This window comes from Elgaria multicarinata, chromosome 2 (genome assembly GCF_023053635.1).
Source record: "Elgaria multicarinata webbii isolate HBS135686 ecotype San Diego chromosome 2, rElgMul1.1.pri, whole genome shotgun sequence".
NCBI classification, from domain to species: Eukaryota; Metazoa; Chordata; class Lepidosauria; order Squamata; family Anguidae; genus Elgaria; species Elgaria multicarinata.
Window position 1 is genome coordinate 125,017,870 of NC_086172.1, and position 22,478 is coordinate 125,040,347.

Here is a 22,478-nt window from a genome sequence, read left to right on the forward strand (position 1 = left end):
TTCCACACATGGCTTCTCCATTTTGGCTTTATTTCTGTTAAATAATCCATGACACGGTGTAATATGTCATGTGTTGTTGTTCATCTGAGGTTGTATTTACCTATTTTTTAGACCTGCTAAGGAACAGATGATTGTTATTATGTCCTGATACGTAAAATCATACAATTCCAAGAGGGTGTACTTTCTTTTTCACACAACTGTAAATATTGTAAATAAATAAATAAATTGTGAACGTGGCATGTCACTGCTTGAGCCAAGGACAAATATAGGAAGTGTTGGGAGTGCAGTGTGATAGGAGTGGGATTTAGTTGGAACCCTGTGCTTGCTTACAGCTTGGTCCCATCCTTGATGACAGCACAGTTAAGCCCACAAAAGAGATGGTGTAAGTTAAAACGCTTCCATTAATGTCGATGGAGACTCCAGAACAACTTCTTCCTTCTCTGCCCTCTGATGAAACAGAGGATAGGATCCTTTAATTCTGCTGCCACTCATGGCACACTGTTAGTAGTATATAACACCTGGCCAGGGAACATATACTTCAGAAGCGACACCACTCTGTCCTCAGGCCTAGGCACCTTTGGATCACAGAAATATCTGTTTAGATGTGAAGTAGTATAGAAATGCTGTAAATAAAATAAAATGAAATGAAATAAATGGGACTTTGGTGACAGGGATTCTGGTGAAAGGCACTTGGCACCAAAAGGGAGCATTTTGCATAAACAGCCAGTAGGAAGTTTATGTTGCAAACACACACACCTTCTGAGGACTCTTACATGTACCCTGCCTCCACACGGCAGCACGAAGCTGCAATTTTCAGTCAGGAAAAGGTTACTGGCAATCCTGTGTATCATTGTTTATTACATCTTACTGAGTTTCTACTACCACTTCACCATCCTCCCTGAAAAGCACTAATGTAACACACTTTTTCTCTTTGTTTTATGGTATGGGGCATCTGAATCTTGATATATCCTAGGGCCTCAGCATGTCTTAATTCAGCCTTGCCTGACTTAAAGCACTTCTAACTGTGGTAAATCCTATTAATTTAAATGAAGCTTCCTAATAAATGTGCTAGTGAATCCAGGCAAATGTGTGCTTTGATTTCCACAATCAGGTGCAAAATAATAAAAACAAAAGACTTAATGAACAAACTTTACATCAGAAAGGGCAACATCTAGAAACCACAGTAGGATAGGGTGACCATACGAAAAGGAGGACAGGGCTCCTGTATCTTTAACAGTTGCATTGAAAAGGGAGTTTCAGCAGGTATCATTTGTATATATGGGGAACCTGGTGAAATTCCCTCTTCATCACAACAGTTAAAGCTGCAGGTGCCCTGCCCTCTTTTAAATCTGGTCACAGTATAGCTGCAGTATAGCTCCTGCAGCTTTAACTGTTGTGATGAAGAGGAAATTTCACCAGGTTCTCCATGCATACAAATGAGACCTGCTGAAATTCCCTTTTCTATGCAACTGTTAAAGATACAGGAGCCCTGTCCTCCTTTTCATATGGTCACCCTACAGTAGGAGAACATTTCAGTCTCTCACAAAAGTTGGCATGATGGAGCAGAAGAATTTCAAAGGGAGGCTTCAGCATGAAAGAGCTGAACTAGTAATGGAGTTTGATTCTTTTCATTTGGGTCTGAGTAGAGATAATGGTCTCCTGTAGTATTGCAGGTGTTAACTTACTTAGCAATGCTATTGTAGTCATCTATTACTGATATTACAGTTGTGAAGGATCACAGTAATTAGCTTGCATACATTTAGGGCGCAATCCTGTGGCGCTGCCTGTAAGCCCCCAAACTCAGAGGCTTATGGGAAACCTATGCAGAGTGGGAGGAGCAGCAGAGGCAATCTTTGTGTCTGTGTTCCTCCCGCTCTGAATTTTGGCTAGATGGGCTTTATTGCCTGTCAAACTGGGGCTCTGCAGAGTGGGAGGGAGGTGGGGAGGCCTAGGAATATATTGCATCCCGAATTCCCCAATCCCCTCCCTTCCCCACCCCCTGTAACCCCCTCCATGGTCGCCTTTGAGAGCATGGAGAGGCAGATGGTGCAATTTTCTCTGCCCTCGCTGTGAGGAGGCAGGCAGTGTGGATTCCTGGATCTGCAGTTGGAGGGCTGTCTTCATCCTCAGATCCAGAATATCCTATTCCCCCCACACTCCGTCTAGGGGCCATAGGATCAGTTCCTCAAAGCTTTAATTACATTATCACAAGTGTTTTGCATTTATTTGCCATTTAACTCTACCTCTATCATATTTTCCCTCCATGCCCATGTATCAACTGCAAATCCTCTGCTAACTGAGGATAACACTTAATGCATAGGGTGCTACAAGACTCCTGCTTTTTTTAGTCTTAGTATGGATCAGTTGCCCCCTATTGCCCCACCCCTTGTGAAGTCAGAGGATGGCTAAAACAAATTCTCCCCTTTTCAGTGCATGTCTACCAAGTGAAGGAGCATCCTGATCATCTGTGCGAGATGACAGAACTGAGGTTGGTATTTCTTCCAGATAAGGTAGTAATGCAAACTGGAAGGGGATGATCTTGTGCATACGATGATACAGGAGGCCGAGCCTACCAGCAAGCTTCGTTGGTATAGCCATTTCTTTCCTCAACTTCAGCACCTTGGATAGCTCCTTCAGAGTTCTGACTTAAACCCAGAGCAGATTTACAACCCCACTGAAATAGGAGCCACCAGCTTCCACTGCATACATACACACAGTACCTAAAAGTAATGCATGTGCTGTAGCAGCACCAGCTCGAAGAACAGGGATGACCCAAGACAATTGGCTGCCTGAGGAAAAGGGCAAAATGGCACCCCCACCCTCCATTCTAGGTACAGAAGCCAACTAGATTGTCATTTGAATCTTATTTTAATGCTGTCAGCCTGACAGCATCCACCTTCATATTTAAAGGCAGTGGGTGAGTTTAGGGGGCGCAGGACAGACTGTCTTCCAAGAGAGGGGAACTGCTGGGTGTTTAGAATCAATGCAGAAAGGGGAAAAAACTACTTGTACAGCCTGAATCTCTGCAAGTTTACTAAGCCACAAGTACAATGGAGTTCAAAGTAGGTGTACATAGGATTGCATCCTTATATTTACAAACTCCCTCTTTGCACCAGCTGCTGCTAGTGAGCCTGAAAAACCTTCCATGCCTCTGCTGTCACAACCCCTTCAACATGGCCAACTTTAGGCCCACTAGGCAGAGTGGCAGCCCGTCAGCCATTCCTCCTGAGTCTCCTAAGGTGTATAGAATTGCACACCTTTTGAGTAATGAGCTGCAAGACACATGCCAGGGAATCCTGGATGTACTAAAACAAAGGATGTTTTTCTATAGGAAATCATAGGAGCTATCAGAATAAAATAAATAGGAAATAATAGGAGTTGCACCCAGCTGTGATTCCAGTCTTTCGTGGTCTAATTTGTCCTTTTCAATGGAGTTAATATGGTTGCTTATTTAAGAGATTACTAAGCTGCCTTTCTAAATATCAATATATATTGTTATACAGCAGCAAATTATTAAGAACATAAGAAGAACCATGCTGCATCAGACCAAGGGTCCATCTAGTCCAGTACTCTGTTCATAGAGTGGTCAACCAGCTGTCATCCAGGGACCGACAAGCAGGGTATGGTGCAATAGCACCCTCCCACCCATGTTCTCCAGCAACTGGTGTATATAGGCTTACTGTCTCTGATACTGGAGGTAGCACAAAGACATTATGACTAGTAGAGAGCCAGTGTGGTGTAGTGACTAAAGTGTTGGACTGGGAGTCGGGAGATCTAGGTTCTAGTCCCCACTCGGCCATGGAAACCCACTGGTGACTTTGGGCCAGTCACAGACTCTCAGCCCAATCTACCTCACAGGGTTGTTGTTGTTGTTGGAGGAAAAAAGGCAGGATATAAATGCAATAAATAAATAAATAGTAGTCATTGATAGCCTTCTCCAGGAATGTATCCAACTCCTTATTAAACTGACATTAAAAGCTGATCTGTTCTCCGTGGCTTTTAATTGAAAAAGTTTATGTTCTTTGTTGCTGGTGGATGTTTTGAAATTGAATTTTCTTGAAACGAGTTTTATTAAAACTGTTCATATTTAATACGATATAATTAATATATGTTTATATTGTTTTCAATCCTTGGGAAGTCTATGGTCTTGAAAGGCAGTTAAAAGTTTTATGAAGAAATAAAAGCAAACATCAAAATTAACACTTAAAATAATAGAGCATTATAAATCATTTCTATCCCATTCCATTCCCTCTGGGGATCCGTTCCTCGTTTTATTTGCAGCTTATTTGCCACTTGCTCCGATTTCAATACAGCCCAGTCATGTCAATTGTACCTACGTGTAGCTCCCATTAGTCCAGTGGACATTCTTGTCTTTCGTTTTCGCTTATTCCGAAAGGTACATTAGTATTGGAACTTAGTGCAAGCCCTATTGTTATAACCAGCATTAGAGACCAGAATTTCAGAGAGCCAAACAAATAGAATCAAAGCGTTAATTGCCGTACAATATGGCTCCTCCCTGTATCTCTCAAATACACTTGTACGTTCCTCCTCCGGAAGCGTCCTCTTACAAAACGTCTCCGGGAAGCGCACAGACGGCGGAGAAGGAGTTCCTTCCGTACGCAGCTGAAGCAGGTAATGTACACGTGAGCGCCTTTTATTGATGGATACAGAGCCTTAGCAGCATAAAAGGAGGGAGGGATAGAATTCCAAGCGAAAGTACATGATATTGTAGGTAGTTTCTTTGTGGCGGGATGTGTGGTTCCCCCAGGGATTCTAGTCAAAATATTGTTCAAAGCTTGTTCCCTGGTTCTCTCTCAGATCCTAGTTCAAAGGGTACTTTTAATGTAAAACTTCAAAATACACGAAGAGTTTGTGGGAAGCGAAATCTACACGCGAGAGCTGCAGTGTTCTGAAGCTAAAATAAAGCTGCTCTTTATGGAGTCGCCTTTGGAATAAGGAGCAACTTACCACCCGAAAGAATATTATGCAATTCTGCCTTATTTGTTGTCTGGCTACCTTGTTGCTCTCAGTTTAAAGTTTCTGTATTGTCCATTATGTTATATTGAACTGTTCAGTTGTATTTGGCTATGCTTGCAATGGAGAATATATTATATCACACTTATAAAGAATATAGGATTTTCTAAGTGCTTTACAGGTGCTACAAAAATAAGATGGTCCCTTATATTAAGGCTGGAAAGTAGGAACAAGAATTTATTGCTTTGCTCTGTTTATGCATTTTAATCAGACTCTGAGGAAGTGAACTCTTATGTGGCTATTTGGCCTAATCTAAGCGTTTGGCTCTTGCAAAGTTAATTTTGCTGTCCAATAACAGCTTATTGCTAAAATAAAACATTTGATAGTGCTTGAAAGGAAACTGACCAATTGGAAAGCAAATTACCCAGAATAAATTGAGATTTGCAAATATGAGGAAGGTAGATCAGTCCTAGTAGCAGTAGTCTGCCACCAAAATGATGGAAAGCAAACCTCTGTCCATTCATTGCCCAAACTGGAATGATAGAACTATTTATATTTATTAGTTTTATACACTGTGTTTCCCATGGGAGTTGTAGCTGCTGTATGTAGGCGGTCTCCCATCTAGGCATTGACCAAACCCAGACCTGTGTAGCTTCAAGGAAGTTGCTGCACATGTGTTTTCAAGCCATGCCCTGTAAGATAAGTTTTTGCTTCTTCTGCTGGCTGCCCCCATCTCCTTTTGGGAAGCCCGTGGCAAGTTAAGTTGCAGCAGTTAACTTAGCAGCTACTCTTTCTCTTGTCTTAGAAGTGAATACAGGTGACCTTTACTCTGCCAATAATTTCTTTATATGTTTTGAATTGCCACCATTCACTTAAAGGTGTAGTTAAAAGAAGAGCATCTAAGTGCATGGTGAGATGGGGCAATATCCTGGGGATCGCCCTGGGATCATCACTACGTGTTCACATGATGCACAGCGGATCCCAGTAATATCATCCTACCCTTTTAGCCCGCTTTTTCCACGGTCCACGGAATGTGTGGTTGTCCCGGCTTCTCATGAATAACCACGAGGAGCTAGGCACGGGGGACAGAACTCATCAGGAGCTCTGTGCCTATTGGGGGTGCGATGGGGTGGGGTGGGGTGAGTGGGGAAATTTATTAATTTAAAAAACCTCTTGCGTTTGGCAGTTTAGTGCTTGTGCTCTCCTTCGCCTTTAAAAAACAAAAACAAAATGGCGGGTGCCTCTTCCTCCTAGGACGTCATGCACTGCGTGTAGACGGGGGTGGGGAGAGCTCATGATAACCATATTGCGAGATCCTTCCCCTCCGTCGCACTAGACCCAGTAGGTCTAGCCATGGCCTTAGAAGAAGTCACTCTTCTTTTAGGAGTATCACAGCATATGCAGCCTCAGATTTGCCAACTCTAGTCCTGTGTTAAGGGAGAACTCAATTTTTGATCTCTTTAGGAGGCAATGCTTATTAGATGTGAGAGGTTAGCAAGAATAATCTAAATAGACTTCTTTAAAAAGTAATTTATTCAAAATAAAAATACAAAGCATCCAAATTCAAAGCACTACTAAATCTATCTCAGCATCATGAGCATTGGGATTAAAGTAGCTAGTTAAAATATATTTGTTTCTCTGACCCAAATGCAGCAGGTTTTTTTGTTATCTTAACTTTAACCTGTTCAGCTGTTTTACATTTTCTTTAATATAAATGCTCTTTTCTATGTAAACCCCTGCATGTTTAGGCAGAAAAAGTCCTACAATTTCCAGCATTCCCCAGGCAACTATGCTGGCTAGGGTATGCTGGGAGTTGTAGGACTTTTTTTGTCTAAATTTCCATAGGATTGTTCTTCCCTATCCCCCACCCCCATTTGAGATCTGTTTAGCTTTTTATATATATTTTCCCCTTGGTATTGTTTTCAGGTTACAAGACAGCTTCGTAATGCCACTTCTGTGTGGTTGAGATAGTAAAGGGGATGAAAAATGCCCAGACAAACAACAGTCACTGTTACTGTGGCCACCCTGTTAGGCATTGCAGCAGGAGGGCTGGTTTTCTGGAAAGTCATCCAGCGTCGGAAAGACAAAACTTGCATTGCACTTAAGCGAGGAGGAACAGTTAAAGAACGAGATAAGGAAGACCTCTTGGAAGATAATAGTCTTTCATTCATATCCCCTCCCTCAATCCCCTGGGCAGAGAAGATTCTTGAAGGAAAAGTAGTGATAATTTCTGAAGCAGGCAAATGGAATGACGTGGAACCGTTGCTAAAGAAGGAGTTGGAGCATTGTCCAGTTCTTGGAATTGACTGTGAGTGGGTAAGTCTTAGAGCATGGAGAAGTCTGTTCTCCCATCTTAAGACAGAAACAGGTGATTCATGAATTCCTTTACAGCTTTTTATGCTGAATCTAAGGGCTGGCCTATATGCTGTTAATTTCCCATGGTGAGCCTCTTCCATGTGTTGGCTTTCCTTCCACTGTGTTTTCCCATCTGCATTCATCACATGAAGAGTTTCCTCACCAGCACCAGATGTTTCTGCAGGAGTCTATCAATGGTTAGGGAACTTCTCATGGGATTTTGAAAGCCACCCAGTAGTACAAATCAAATTAATGCATGAGGCAAACTGTATTTGCAGGCAGTGCTATACTTTTGCTTTCCTGCCTAGACAGGACTTCTGAATTGTCCATATGGGAGTTTGGGAACCTTAGAGAAATCCACATGGAACAATAATCCTTCCCAGTGAACTAAACTGTGAAACAGTTACTGAAGAAAAGGGAATTGTGCACCATCCTGTAGGGGAGTCTTTCCCAATCAGGCTAGGCAAAAAACATTTACTGAAAATGCATTACTGTTTGATTTAGATAGCTTCTTCACATAACTCTTTTCTTCCATCCTGTGATATATATGACTGCTTTTGCTGCTGTTATTGCTGCTGTTGCTGGTTTTATTATTGGCTTTTATTATTGTTTTACACCAACTTTAAAATGACTTCACTGGCTGCCAATTAGTTTCTGGCTGAAGTACATAGTGTTGGTTATCACCTTTAAAGCCCTACATGGTTTGGGTCCAGGTTACCTGTGGGATCGCCTTCTCCCATACAATCCGCCCTGCACACTCAGGTCCTCTGGGGACAATTTACTTTAGCCAGCCAAAACTAGGCTGACAACCATTACCCAGAGGACTTTCTCTTTTGCCTCTCCCAGACTGTGGAATGGCCAACCGGGAGCGATTTGCCAACTTAACTGTCTTTCTGAATTTAAAAAAGCTATAAAGACTGATCTCTTCTGGCAGGCCTACCCAGTCAAATTTTAAGGTATCTGGCTGTTATTTTAATAATGTATTAGTTTTATTTGTTTTTAATCAGTTTATATATTTTATAGTATTTTTGTATTCAATGTTGTTCTCTGCCTCAATCCAGAGGGAAAGGCGGGTAAGAAATAAACTACTACTAATTATTATTATTATTACTATTATTATTATTCCTATTTTACTGTGCTTATGTTTTTATCGCTTTTAATATTTTAACTGTTTTATTTGTTTTATTGTTGAGAGCCGCCTTGAGAGGGCCTCTGCCCTGAAAGGTGACCCACAATCTTTAAAATGAGTAAATAAAATAAAATAAAATATATTTCAGCCAGAAATGAAACCTTTCATTCTTTTGTTCTTGCTAGGTCTCAATAAAAGGGGAGAAGGCCAAGCCTGTCTCTCTCTTGCAGATGGCTGCCTCCAGTGGCCTTTGCATTCTGCTTCGTTTGCCTCAGTTGACCGCTGGTGGACAGGTTCTTCCAAAGTCTTTGCTGGACATTCTGGCAGATGGTGGCATCCTAAAGGTTGGAGTAGGGTGTTGGGAAGATGCCTGCAAGTTACTTCATGACTATGGCGTAACAGTCAAAGGGATTGTTGACCTCCGGTATTTGGCCATGAGACAGAGGTGTGTATCTTTGAAAGACAGTTGTTTACTTTGGTGGGCAGATATAATTGGGTTTCCAAATGTTCGAAAACAGTTGCTCGCCTGGAAAGGATGTTAGTCTGGCTTTTTGTTCCCTAAAACAATTCTAAATGCAGGCTGTGTAGAATGTGGGCAGTCTTCCCTTTTTGTTTTTGTTAATAATTTTAATTGTGTTTGCTTTATAGCTTTGTTGCATATATAGTTTTTCCTATTTGTCATCAAATGACTGTAAATGTGAAATGACTTCAAGAAGGTCATAAGGCGAACACTCTAGATCTAACTTCTCCAAATGAACCAATGTCAGTCTTGGCCAAGGATGTTCCATACATAGATCTCACTTGCTCACATTAGTCAAAAACGTGACTACCAAAATCTTTTGGATAGATTGAATAAAGAATGAATTCCTTTTTCACCCCCTTCCATGTACAAAACCTAAAGTAAGGCTCTTCCCCCAAACGGGCTCAGCCTCAAAACTCTTGCGGAGAGGATGCTCAACTGCTCACTTGACAAGTCTCTTCACCTGTGCTGCAGCGACTGGGAGGTAGAACAACTGACTCATGAACAGGTTTGTGTGTGTGTGTGTGTGTGTGTGTGTCCCAATTGCAGTGGTAGCAGCTTGTGGAAGGAGTAGGAATGTCAGAGAAATCTGCAATGGATTCAAATGAGTTCAGTTTTCTATGAATCTGAATGGCGGGCACGACATCCTCTTCCTCCTAGGACATCATGCGCTGCGTGTAGACGGGGGGAGATCTCATGATAACCATATCGCGAGATCCTCCCCCTCCGTCACGCTAGACCCAGTAGGTCTAGCCATGGCCTTAGAAGAAGTCACTCTTCTTTTAGGAGTATCACTGCAGAGACTCCTCAGATTTGCCAACTCTAGTCCTGTGTTAAGGAAGAATTCAATTTTTGATCTCTTTAGGAGGCAACGCTTATTAGATGTGAGAGGTTAGCAAGAATAATCTAAATAGACTTTTTTAAAAAGTAATTTATTCAAAATAAAAATACAAAGCATCCAAATTCAAAGCACTACTAAATCTATCTCCGCATCATGAGCATTGGGATTAAAGTAGCTAGTTAAAATATATTTGTTTCTCTGACCCAAATGCAGCAGTTTTTTTTGTTATCTTAACTTTAACCTGTTCAGCTGTTTTACATTTTCTTTAATATAAATGCTCTTTTCTATGTAAACCCCTGCATGTTTAGGCAGAAAAAGTCCTACAATTTCCAGCATTCCCCAGGCAACTATGCTGGCTAGGGTATGCTGGGAGTTGTAGGACTTTTTTTGTCTAAATTTCCATAGGATTGTTCTTCCCTATCCCCCACCCCCATTTGAGATCTGTTTAGCTTTTTATATATATTTTCCCCTTGGTATTGTTTTCAGGTTACAAGACAGCTTCGTAATGCCACTTCTGTGTGGTTGAGATAGTAAAGGGGATGAAAAATGCCCAGACAAACAACAGTCACTGTTACTGTGGCCACCCTGTTAGGCATTGCAGCAGGAGGGCTGGTTTTCTGGAAAGTCATCCAGCGTCGGAAAGACAAAACTTGCATTGCATTGCATTGCATTCTGCACTGGATCAGTTTTCTGAGTCACGTGGACTGGCTTTTTAGTCAGGGGGCGGGATTTGCACTAATTGAGAGCACATTTGTGCGCAAGTGTTCACTAGCACTCATGCAAATTATGCCCATGCAAATTAGCGCAAGTAGAATGAGATTCTGGTAAAAAGAAAAGAACTATCCGCAAAACCTAGATGGAATGGATTTAACTAAATCACTACTTCTCTAAGGAAGGAGCATCTTATAGTGAAGGCAGCTCACCGTTGTCCCTTGGCTGTTGAACTTCTCATTTTTCCCATTGGAGGAAGCAAAAGGATTTTCAAGAAGTGGTGGGCAACTTTTTGACCTACAGTTCCCATCAGCCCTAGCCAGTGTGCCCAAAGGTGATGGGAGTTGTAGGCCAAAATATCTAGAGGGCCTCAAGTTGCCCACCCTTCCTTTAAGCATAAGAGGGGACTGAAGCAGCTGTTAAGGATGCTTTGGGATACTTCTTGTCTGTTTGAGAACTACATAGCACAAGGATTTGGGGATATAAAAACTGAGAAGCAGGGTTGTAAAAGTCTGCCACAATGGAGGTTATAATCAGGAACAGCTGTAGCTGTGTTTGGTGGTAGCCCTTGAGGGCTGTTTTATTATATCACCACAGAGCTTTGGTACTGGCATATTTTGTGTGTGGCTTCTCAGTAGAACTAAGACGTAGGGTGTAATCCTATGCATGTTTAGACAGAAAATCTTAGAACTCCCAGCATTCCCCAGCCAGCATGGGGATTATTAATTGTTCTTTTTCTTCATATTTGGGAGTGTTTATCTTGGGTCCTCTCTGATAATATCAGAAGTGCTGCATATACTATCAGAATGGCTGGGTCATGTGATCTGTCTGTCTGTCTGGCTAGCTAGCTATCTCCATGCACTCACACCCACTCATAATGCCGAGTCCTTGCTTTTCCTCCTCAGATTGCTTATGCTGCTAGGGATGCCCAGGTGTCGGTCGCTCTGTTCCTCCACCTGCTGCGATTGCCCTCCCTCCCTCATGCAGCAGGCAGTGAACATGCTCTTCCTTCTTGGGAAAAGGTCCTGAAGAAGTGTCAGGGCTTGGTGGATGTGCCCTTCAAAGGAAAAAACAGTAGTAGCTTTGGAGATGTTGAAAATGCAGAAGACTCTGAGGAAAAACTAAAGAATCAGAAGCCACTAACTAATGGGCAGTCCCCAGTCAACCAGCAAATGAAGGATCCTCGGAAGCACAAGCGGAAGCCCCTGGGAGTAGGATATTCCGCCAGGTAAACTGTCTGTATTTTTGTGTAGCTTTTTTCCACTTAAAAAAAAAAGGGTTCAAGGATCAGGGTTTTCTTTCAGCCTAGCTTCCATTGCTAGCCCTAGGACTGCTGTGGAGGTCCTCGCTAGAGATGTACTCTTAACCCTTGAAGGGAGCAGTGAAATATCTACACAGCCCCGGAGAGACTGTGTTCCTCCCCTTGTGGGCCATCCGCTACAAACCACAACAAGGTCAGTTTGGTGGATGATCACGTGTATCAGGGCCATTGAACCTTTCTCAGCTTGAGGCCTGAATTCAATGTCAGAGAAGTTCTCAGGGGCTACATTCCAGTGGTGGGCGGAGCCAAAGACCAGCATGTTTCAGCTTTCAGCTCTTACCGCCAGTAACTAAGCCCTGGGAGAGGGATTTCAACCTTTCAGAATGGAGAATAACCTGTGCAAAAGCCAGGCAACCATGAAGCCGTCAGGGGAAAGGGGCAAGGCCAGGGGAAGGTGGTTGATCCCAGCTAGGCCTACGGAGAGGATCTTGTTCCACCTTTTACTCTGATGGTAGCCAGGTGGAAGGACCATGGATGGAAATGGTACGGTGAGGGCAGGAACCAAGTATCACTTGGTCCCAGCCAAGGCGATGTTCTCAGTGTTTCACTTTTTCGGAAGGCTGCCAGGTGGAATTTTGCCTTACTGTCAAATATGCTGAAATGTGGAGGTCCACAGACCTTGCTGGCCTTGGTAGCCATCCCCAAACTGTGGTCACTTCCACCCTGCTGCTCCCCCAACTCATGGAGAGGGGCAGGGGCATGCGCCTATGTTCTGCAGACCTCTAGAGGTGCTTCGAGCTTCTCTGAAGTGTAGCATGTGGGGAGGGCCTATTCCTTCCTAGCTCAGGAGAATACCAGAGGCTCCACGTCTCATTGAGTTTCTGAGGTGTTTAGAATCCTTCAAAGCAGAGCACAACTGCAGGGACCATCTCCTTTCTCCCAATCTCAAGTTCAGCAGAAAGCCAGGGGCTCATGACACTGGCCAGCAGGGGAAGGTCACTCACCAGGGTGACTGAATTTGGGCATCCAAATTTGAGGATGAGGTTTCAGAATGGCTGTAACTGGATACTTTGTGATCCCATGTCTGCTTGCGGCCTGATGTTCTGTAAGTCTACTAAAAAGGTCAATGAGACTTACTCCCTGGTAAGTGTGCCTAGGATAACGGCCTTACTTGGAAGTAATTTCTATTGAAATCTGTGGGTCTTGCTCCGAAATAAATGCACTGAAGATTGTGTCAGGTTTTTAACCTGTGTAAGTTTTTGCTGGAACTAGAGACCTAAGAAGAAGTCATCTCAAGACTTTGGAAAGAGGCCAGATACACAGGTGGAGAGTATCTGGGCAGAACAGCAAATTAGCTGATGCAATCCAGTGTTCACATTACATGAGAACACTGTGATTGGTGTTCATTTGTATAAATATGTTACTGATGGGGAATCAGTGTGGAGAGTTTGGAGAAAGAATATTGGAGAGTTTGCTGGAGCGTCATTTTGTATTTTACTCTGTATATACTTGTAAAGTAAACTTAGATTAGTAGTTAAAGCTACTGTGTCTGAGTGCTTCCTTCTTCATTGAACTGTTTCATCTGCTACCTGGATCCTCTGGTTCTGCTTGCATTATTTGCACTCTGTGCATGCTCTGCTGGTGTGAAACACATCACCCTCCTGACAGGTCATGGGCCCAGATTGCTCAGCCTGACTAGAGGTGTTCCAGTGTGGTGGCAAATTGCTGTTGGAGTCCTGGAAGTGAAGAAGAGTCTTCTCAATCTGCAGCCTGGTGAATGTCGTTGCTGTTTGCCTAGGAGGGGCTAGAAGAAAGCAAGTAAGACATCTGTGTGCAGTTTTTTGAGATGGCGTCAAGTATGGCGTTGGGAGGTTTGTCCCTGAGCCGTTTGAATGAGCACAACTATCTGGCGTGGAGCGTCAAGATGGAGCAATATCTCCGGAGGGAGGATTTATGGACAGTTGTCAGTAATCCCCCTGCTCAGCCAGATGAAGGTGAACAGAGAAGTATAGAGAAAGCTCTAGCCAGCATTATTTTGTGTCTGGAAGATAATCAACTTGTACATGTTCGTGGGTTGGTGTCAGCACAAGAATGCTGGAGGAATCTCCGAGAGATTTATGTGAGAGATTCGGCCGTGAGCAAGGTCACGCTAACGCGGAAGCTGTACAGAGCTCAACTGCAGCCAAATTCCAGTGTGTCTGAACATCTCAACATGATGAGGCAATTGTTTGCAGACCTGGAAGAACGAGGCATGACTTTTACTGAATGTCATAAAGTCTACGTTGTTCTCAGTTCGCTAGATGATTCATGGGATAGCCTTGTCATGAGTTTGGAGGCTATGCGTGAAAGTGAGCTGACGTTACGATTTCTGACCGGCCGGCTGTTAGAAGAAGAGCAAAAGAAGCTTGAGAAGCAAACTGCTAAGCCAAGAGAAACTCCCACCAAACAAGCAGCTTGTGAAGATAAGGAGCGAGTGTTTGCAGTGAGGCGCTGTTTTCGTTGTGGTTCCACAGAGCATCTGCGAAAGAATTGCCCTAGCCAGACGGAGAAGCAAGCTTATTCAGGCAAGAAAAAGAAAACTGCAAAACCGAAAGTCTCCGTGGTCAAGGCTGTTGAAAATGACCCAAAAAGCACATGGCTGATGGACAGTGGTTCCAGTCAACATATTGTGAACAATAAGGGGTTGTTTAAAAAATTGCATCCTACCAACCGGGACTATGTTACGTTGGCAGATGGCAAAGTGTCAGTTGTTGCTGGAGAAGGACCTGTATTCATTCCAAGTTTGGGTGAGACTGTGAACAAAGTATTATGTGTGCCAAGTCTTGAGCATAATTTGTTAAGTGTGTCTTGTTTAGACCATGCAGGATACAGTGTAATGTTTTCAAACAAAGAATGTAAAGTGCTCAAAGGAAATGAGGTTTTGGCTCTAGGTGTACTGAAAAACAATCTTTATGAAATGTTGCCCAAGGGAGAAGGAGGTTCTAAAGATGTATGTTCTGTATTTAGCAACACACCTGTACATGACAATTGTATACACCTGTTGCATAGACGTTTGGGACATGCAGGGTTCAAAGTACTGCAGAAAATGCCTGATATGTGTGAAGGACTTAATTTAAAATCTTGTGAAAAGTATTTAGACTGCAGCACATGCAAATTGGCAAAGTCAAAGGTTGCTCCAATATGTAAAAAGAGTGACAGAGTCACCAAGCAGATTTTTGAGCTGGTGCATGCTGACTTGATTGGTCCCATGTCTAAAACACTAGGAGGGGCGAGGTATGCTTTAATCCTGGTGGATGACTATAGCAGATATGGTTTTTGCTATGTTATGAAGAACAAAAGTGAAACGTTTGAAATTTTCAAAAATTGGCAAAGTTGGGTGGAGAGAAAATTCTCTACTAAGGTAAAACAACTTCAAAGTGATTTTGGAGGGGAATTTATGTCTACTGATTTTCAGAAATGGCTAAGGAACAAAGGAATCTCAGCCAGACGTAGTGCCCCATATTCCCCATGGCAAAATGGTGTCGCAGAAAGGCGAAATGGCATTCTGCAAACCATGAAGGATGCCATGTTGGCTGATTCTGGACTAAAAGCACATTTTTGGGGTGAAGCACTGCTTACAGCAAATTACATTGTAAATAGACTGTGGAGTACAGCAGTTAACAGTAGTCCATATTTCCTAATGTTTGGAAAAAAGCCATCACTGTCTCATTTGAGAGTGTTTGGTAGCACTGCTTGGGTACATGTTCCAAAGGCTATTAGGAGGAAAGGACAGTTTAAAGCCAGGAAAATGACGTTCTTGGGGTATGCTCCAGGTTCAAAGGCATACAGGTTTTATGCAGACAATGGAGAGGTAATTATTTCCAGGTCTGCTGAATTCCAAGAGCAATGTAATTGGGAACGTTTGCATGGCAGTCAAGTGTTTTTGCCAGAGAGTAAAAATTCTGAAAAAACACCACAACTAGCGGAAGAGCAAGCAGCTAGGTTAGATAGCCAAACTTCTTTAAGTCCAAAGAAGGAGGAGGAGGAGGCAGCTACAAGTTCTTTTGTCCCCAGAAGGTCAGAAAGAAGTAACAAAGGCATTCCACCTGATCGTTTCACAGCAAGTGAAGTCAGGGTTTGCCAAGTGAGCTATGAGCCTGAAAGTTTTGAAAATGTACTGAAGCTCTCAAAGCCAGAGAAAGAAAAATGGTTTGAGGCCATGGATGAAGAAATGAAGTCTATGGCGAAGTACAATGTTTTTACCCCTACAATGCTACCTAAAGGTGAAAAAGCAGTAGGTTGTAGGTGGGTTTTTAAGAAAAAATTCTTGCAAACAGGAGAAACGAAATACAAGGCAAGACTTGTTGCTCAAGGGTTCACACAAAGAAAAAATGTAAATTTTGATGAAGTTTTTTGCACCCACAGTAAGAGCTGAATCTATGAGAATTGCATTAGCTCTGGCTGCAAAATATGATTGTGAAGTTTTTCATTTTGATGTGAAAACTGCTTATCTGAATGCAGAACTAAAAGAAACTGTTTTCATGGCCCAAATTCCAGGGTATGAATCTCAAGTGCCAGGTTCTGTATACAAATTAAACAGGGCAATTTATGGTTTGAAACAGTCTGCAAGAAATTGGAACCAATGTTTGCATGAAGCACTTGAATCATTGGGTTTCAGTAATGGAATAGCAGATCCATGTTTTTATACAAAAAATGTAAAAGGTGAACAAATGTGGCTACTGACATTTGTTGATGACATCTGTTTGATTGCCAGAACAAAAGCCCAGGTTGAAGAGTTTGAAAAACAATTAGGTAAATTCTTTGAACTAAAAAATTTGGGTCAGATACATGATTATCTGGGAGTAGAAATCACAAAGAAACAAGGGGTTTATGAATTAAGCCAGAAATCAAAGATCAGGAATCTGCTTACAAAGTTCAACATGGAGGAGTGTAATGGTGCTAAAACCCCCATGGTGGCAGGATTTCAATGTAATGATCAAGATGCAGAATTTTGTGATAAGGAGATATACCAATCTGCAATTGGAAGTCTACTATATCTGGCACAGTGGTCTAGGCCAGATATAGCAAATGCAGTTGGCATTCTAAGTAGATTTGTTTCAAAACCCACAAATAGTGCTTGGCAAGCAGTAAAAAGAGTATTTAAATACCTGAAAAGCACTATAGATGTGTCATTAAAGTTAAAACCGTCAGACACATTATTTTTAGAGTGCTATGTGGACAGTGATTGGGCTGGCGATACCCAAAACAGAAAATCCACTTCAGGAATTGTGATAAAGTTTGGAAACAATTTAATTGGGTGGAAATCCAGGAAACAAAGTCTGGTAGCACTGTCAACTTCAGAAGCTGAGTTTGCTGCTTTATCTGAAGTCTGCACTGAAGTAATTTGGTTTGTACAATTACTAAAAGATATAAAAGTGCAGGTAGAAACACCAATTAAAGTGTTTGAGGACAATCAGACTTGCATTCACATGGCAAAGTCTGAAAGAATGCATACAAGAAGCAAACATGTGGACATTCGTTACTGCAATGTAAGACAAGCTGTGCAAGAAGGATTAATTGATCTTATTTACTGTAACACAAATGAGAATGTTGCTGATGTACTAACGAAGCCTCTAAGTGTACATAAGCATATGGAATTAATCAAACAGCTTGGAATGATAAGTTAAATGTATATGTATAAATTCTAGTTTCAGAAAAAAGGAGGGGTGTCAGGTTTTTAACCTGTGTAAGTTTTTGCTGGAACTAGAGACCTAAGAAGAAGTCATCTCAAGACTTTGGAAAGAGGCCAGATACACAGGTGGAGAGTATCTGGGCAGAACAGCAAATTAGCTGATGCAATCCAGTGTTCACATTACATGAGAACACTGTGATTGGTGTTCATTTGTATAAATATGTTACTGATGGGGAATCAGTGTGGAGAGTTTGGAGAAAGAATATTGGAGAGTTTGCTGGAGCGTCATTTTGTATTTTACTCTGTATATACTTGTAAAGTAAACTTAGATTAGTAGTTAAAGCTACTGTGTCTGAGTGCTTCCTTCTTCATTGAACTGTTTCATCTGCTACCTGGATCCTCTGGTTCTGCTTGCATTATTTGCACTCTGTGCATGCTCTGCTGGTGTGAAACACATCACCCTCCTGACAGATTGAGGTGGCAGTATTGTTTAACTTTATTACATGCGAATTTGTCTGTAATAGGATTACTTTGAGCAATGGCCATGATAGTTTCTTGTGTGATCATGATTGAGATATCTATTTGTTTTCACAGGAAATCTCCCTTGTATGACAACTGCTTCTTACATGCGCCAGATGGGCAGCCTCTGTGCACTTGTGATCGCAAGAAGGCCCAGTGGTACCTTGACAAGGGGATTGGAGGTTTGCCAACCTGTCCTTTTCCTAGTCAACAAGAATTGCCATGGGGATGGGGGTGCAAAGGTTGGAAAGTCGCTCTGTTGTTGTCAAGGTTTTGGTGAGTTAGAAGCCCTGATGTTTAATGTAGATTAGCCTCCCTCAAACTGGGGCCATCTGGAGGTGTTACAATTCTCATCATTCCAAGACGACACGGCCCAGGGTGCTGGATGGGGATGATGTGGGTTGTAGTCTTTCATATCTGGAGGGTGCCATGTTGGGGGAGGCTGATGTGATGTTTGGACCGCAACAGTAGGTCATTCTGTCAGTGGAGGCTGGTGGCTCCATGTCAGCGGGGTGGTGCATCTACTCCGGGTTTCAGACAGAACCAGTCAGAACTCCAAAGGAGCTGTTATTCAAAATGGTTTTTGAATGGCTTTGCATAGATAGCTCCTTTAGAGTTCTGCCTGGTTCTGCCTAAAACCCGGAGTGGATTTACCGCTCCACTGACATTGGAGCCACCAGCCTTCACTGCATTCTAGTGAAGTCCATATCAGAGGTAGGCAATGTGCTCCAGACACTTAGATGGTACCCACTACAGTGCCCTACCCTTCTCACATAAAAATAAATTTTAAAATTAACACATTTTCTTACCGGAAGCTACGATCACTGCAAAGCAAAGTGAAAGCCTCCAACAGCTGCCCTCTTTATTTCCTATGAATGCCTCTGGGCTACACGGTGACTAGTCTTTGTGACTTACCATGCCTCCCATGGCAGCCACTTTAGGGCGGTTCTCAGAACAGTGTGTCAAATTTCCAAATGTGCCATGGGACCGCAAAGGTTGCTTGCCCCTGGGTCAGATGCTCTTCCCGTCCATTTTTCTCAAACTCCATTACCCTGGACATTCCAGGGAGATCCCTGGGGGCCCAAGTGTCCTGGATTTCCTTGCGTCCCCCCCATCCCTAATCCCACCCACTACCTTAAGTTATGCATTTATTTTCTGCAGCCCATTATTTAGAGTGTGGCTGGGCAACTTGTGGCCCTCCAAAATGTTTTGGCCTACAACTCCCATGATGCCTTATCAAGGGCTCTGTTCACTAGGGCTGAATGGAGTTTTAGGCTAAAACTTCTAGAGGGCCAAAAGTTGCCCACCCTGATACAGAGGATGTATAGGAGTAGAAATGAAGCATTAAAGCCTTCCTCTTTTTTTTGGCAATTCCAGAGCTGGTGAGCACAGACCCTTTTATTGTAAAGCTACAGTTTGAGCCTTCTGGGCGCCCTGAATCTAAAGTGGATTATTACTTGACTGTCAAAGAGAACCTATGTGTCGTGTGTGGCAAAAGAGAGTCTTACATTCGGTGAGTTGTCCAGTAAGCCAGTGAGAGTGCTTTTATCTAGTAGAGCAAAACTGTAGAGACAGAGCTAATCCAAGGCTTTTGTTGTGCTGCACTTACTGAAGAAGTAAAAATAGCATTGGATCCTATGAATATGTATATATGATTATGGCTCTACTCTCTTGGTGATAAAGTCCAATCCTGCATATCTATCTATCTATATCTGAGAGAGAGAGCACATTGGGGGATTGACTTTATTAGATTGTAAGCTTATGCGGCAGGGTCTTGCTATTTACTGTTTTACTCTGTACAGCACCATGTACATTGATGGTGCTATATAAATAAATAAATAATAATAATAATAATAATAATAATAATAATAATAATAATAATAGACTGCTGGAGGCTTAATGGGGCTTTCGTCTGACCACTCCCAACCACTGCTCTTTCCTCTACAGAAAGAACATAGTACCCCACGAGTATCGGAAACATTTCCCCATCCAGATGAAGGACCACAACTCCCACGACGTGCTCCTCCTCTGCACCACCTGCCATGCTATCTCCAACTACTACGACAACCATCTCAAGCTGCAGCTAGCTGAGGAATTTGGCGCCCCCCTTGGCTGTGAGGAGGGCGTGCGCCTGCTTGAAGATCCCATCCGCAGGCAAGTCCGTTCAGGGGCTCGGGCTCTCTTGAATGCGGACAGCCTCCCTGATGCTCGGAAGGCGGAGCTGTTACAGGTGATCAAGGACTACTTTGACTCTGCAACCATTTCCCCAGAGATGCTGCAGGAGGCAGCTGGACTGGAGACCAGGTACAGTTGCAGGGGGCGGGGGGACTCAAACACCAGGCATCTCTGTGCCTTCATTAAATTGGCCATGGAGAACTTGAGGTAGACCTGATCCCCATCCCTAGCAGCTTCTCATTACTGTCTTTCTTTGCAATTCCCTCAGGGTTTTGTTTCCATGGCCCTGGCCTGCTTTTGGTCAAGGCCCAACTCTGTTTTCATACACCATGTCCGTTGGGACTGTGCGCAGGGTCCAGTTCAGGAGGTCTTCTCCAGCAGGGGAACCTACTCTCAAGACTTGTCTTACTGGATTGAGTGGAGGGGGTGGGGGAGAGAGAGAGATGGGGATGAATTAGAAATAAGGAATATGTTCAACCCACAAACGGGAGAGAAAGGGATCCTCTGATTTAAAGAGGTATTCATGTTATATTAAATACAGAGCTTTCTCTCTCTCTCTCTCTCTCTCTCTCTGTGTGTGTGTGTGTGTGTGTTTGTGTTTGGGGTGGTTTACACCACATGCCAACACACATGGCTTGTTAACCATGCAGTGTGGCGCTTGCTTTTTCAAGCAAGCCACCTTGATTGCCATGGTTGTTGGGTTGTTCAAGGTGGTTAAGAAGCCGCCCTGGATGAGTTTATATACAACATGATAACCCACGGTTCAACAAACAACTCGCAGTTCAAAACAGCCCACACTCAGTCACTGAATGAGGGTTAGCTTGTTGTGTGAACAGCCCCGCTCTCTCTTTGGTCTTCAAATAGTAATGAAATACCAGCTTTATCTCAATCCCTGGCCTGAAATCTGCAACAAATGCTGAAGTGTGGAGTGCTCCTCTTCAGCCAGCCATGCTTTTTTCCAGGCTACTCCATTCCATTTTCCCTTCTCTCTGATTTTCCCTTCCCTTCCCCAACAGCATTCTGTGCCCACTGAGCCTACTCAGTTCTCATTGAGCAGTTTTGGGGGTTCTCCACTTAGGGTTCCCCCTAAAGCATTTTTCATATTTCTGCAAACCTTTGGGTTCCCCCAAATCTACTGATAGCTCCCTCTTCTGAGTGGATGATGCCATTTTGGCTATGTAAGGACTGAGTATAGGAATTATTTCATCTGGCTTCAAGTTGACCTAACTCTCCTGACTTTCCGCATGGAATTCTGGCCTTTCAAAGATGCTCAAACTTTTGTAAGTGAAGCTTTGCCCCGCAATGCCTTACAGAACTTCACATCCCATGGTTCCTGGTAAGTAGGTGTTAAGACAGTTAGTGACACCAATGTCAATTTGTAGTACACTCAAGACTTTTTAGAATCATGTCATGGGTAATTTTAAAGTGTTTGCAGCCAGGAGGACAAAACGTAATGGTCCTGTATGTGCTTTGGCATTCCATGAAGTCCTGTGATTATCTGAATCAAAATTTTGTTTATGCCCTTTTCAGGATTTTTAATGAGAGCTACGTGCCGCATGGCCTGAAAGTGGTAAAGAGTTTTGCCCAAGGGGGCCTGCGCTCCCTCATGCTGCTGGAGAGACGTTGGCGCCAGCACTTCTTGGACGTCATGCAGCCCAGGCATCTCCCAACGCAGTGGTCTGTGGACCACAATCATGACAAGTTGATCCGAAAATATGGGGAGGATCTGCAGGTTGAACTCTCGTGAAAGTCAGCACTTCCAGAAGGCTAATGGGGAGGAACAGACTGGGCGATGAACTTGGAAAATAGAACTGAGGCCTCTTGTTTCCTTCTGGGCTCCCATGTTGTACGGGCAAGATCCTGCTCAGATTTCCTGTTGCTTAGTCATTGTTCTCACTGTCAGTCGGCAAAACTATTGTAAGCTTAAAACATTTTATTTTAATTTTTAAATGAATTTTTAATTAAAACTCGACTGTCTGTCCCCTTGATTGTTGTTCTACGAGGCTACGGTAGCCAGATTCTTCTTAGGAAGGACTTTTACCACGAGGTGAGGAAGCATTCTGTTGCCAAGCAGGGTGTCTCCCCTTTGATTCTGGTCGTCATGGTAGGCTGCACTAGGCCTTCTTCGCTTTACTTCGCAGAAGGAAATACAGCAGACTACATTGGTGCTAGGCGACATGATAGATTTGGTGCTGCTGGGTGCTTCAGCATCCTACTCAAGAGCTTTGCAGACCCCAATCAGTTAGGATCAAGTACTCCTGGCCCTGGGGAAGCGACTGAATATAGGGATTTTCAGAAGACATTCCTATGCCAAGTGATAAA

General features: G+C 43.1%; 1 protein-coding gene across 1 annotated transcript; it reads left to right on the forward strand.

Moving 5' to 3' along the window:
• Positions 1-4,574: 4,574 nt before the first annotated feature.
• Positions 4,575-22,128, forward strand: EXD2 (exonuclease 3'-5' domain containing 2). The gene is made up of 9 exons (XM_063118849.1): positions 4,575-4,632; positions 6,901-7,290; positions 8,644-8,903; positions 9,360-9,486; positions 11,436-11,758; positions 18,057-18,163; positions 19,359-19,494; positions 19,929-20,285; positions 21,687-22,128. Exons 2-9 carry the CDS (start codon positions 6,961-6,963, stop codon positions 21,901-21,903), a joined length of 1,857 nt encoding a protein of 618 aa, XP_062974919.1. The 5' UTR covers positions 4,575-4,632; positions 6,901-6,960; the 3' UTR covers positions 21,904-22,128.
• The last annotated feature ends 350 nt before the right edge of the window (positions 22,129-22,478 follow it).

Bases quoted from the DNA above. Each gene is read 5' to 3' on its own strand.
- EXD2 (XM_063118849.1), top strand. From the start codon at position 6,961: ATGCCCAGACAAACAACAGTCACTGTTACTGTGGCCACCCTGTTAGGC. The intron at 19,495-19,928 runs GTGAGTTGTCCA...TTTCCTCTACAG, and splicing joins AAAAGAGAGTCTTACATTCG to AAAGAACATAGTACCCCACG. The intron at 20,286-21,686 runs GTACAGTTGCAG...TGCCCTTTTCAG, and splicing joins GCAGCTGGACTGGAGACCAG to GATTTTTAATGAGAGCTACG.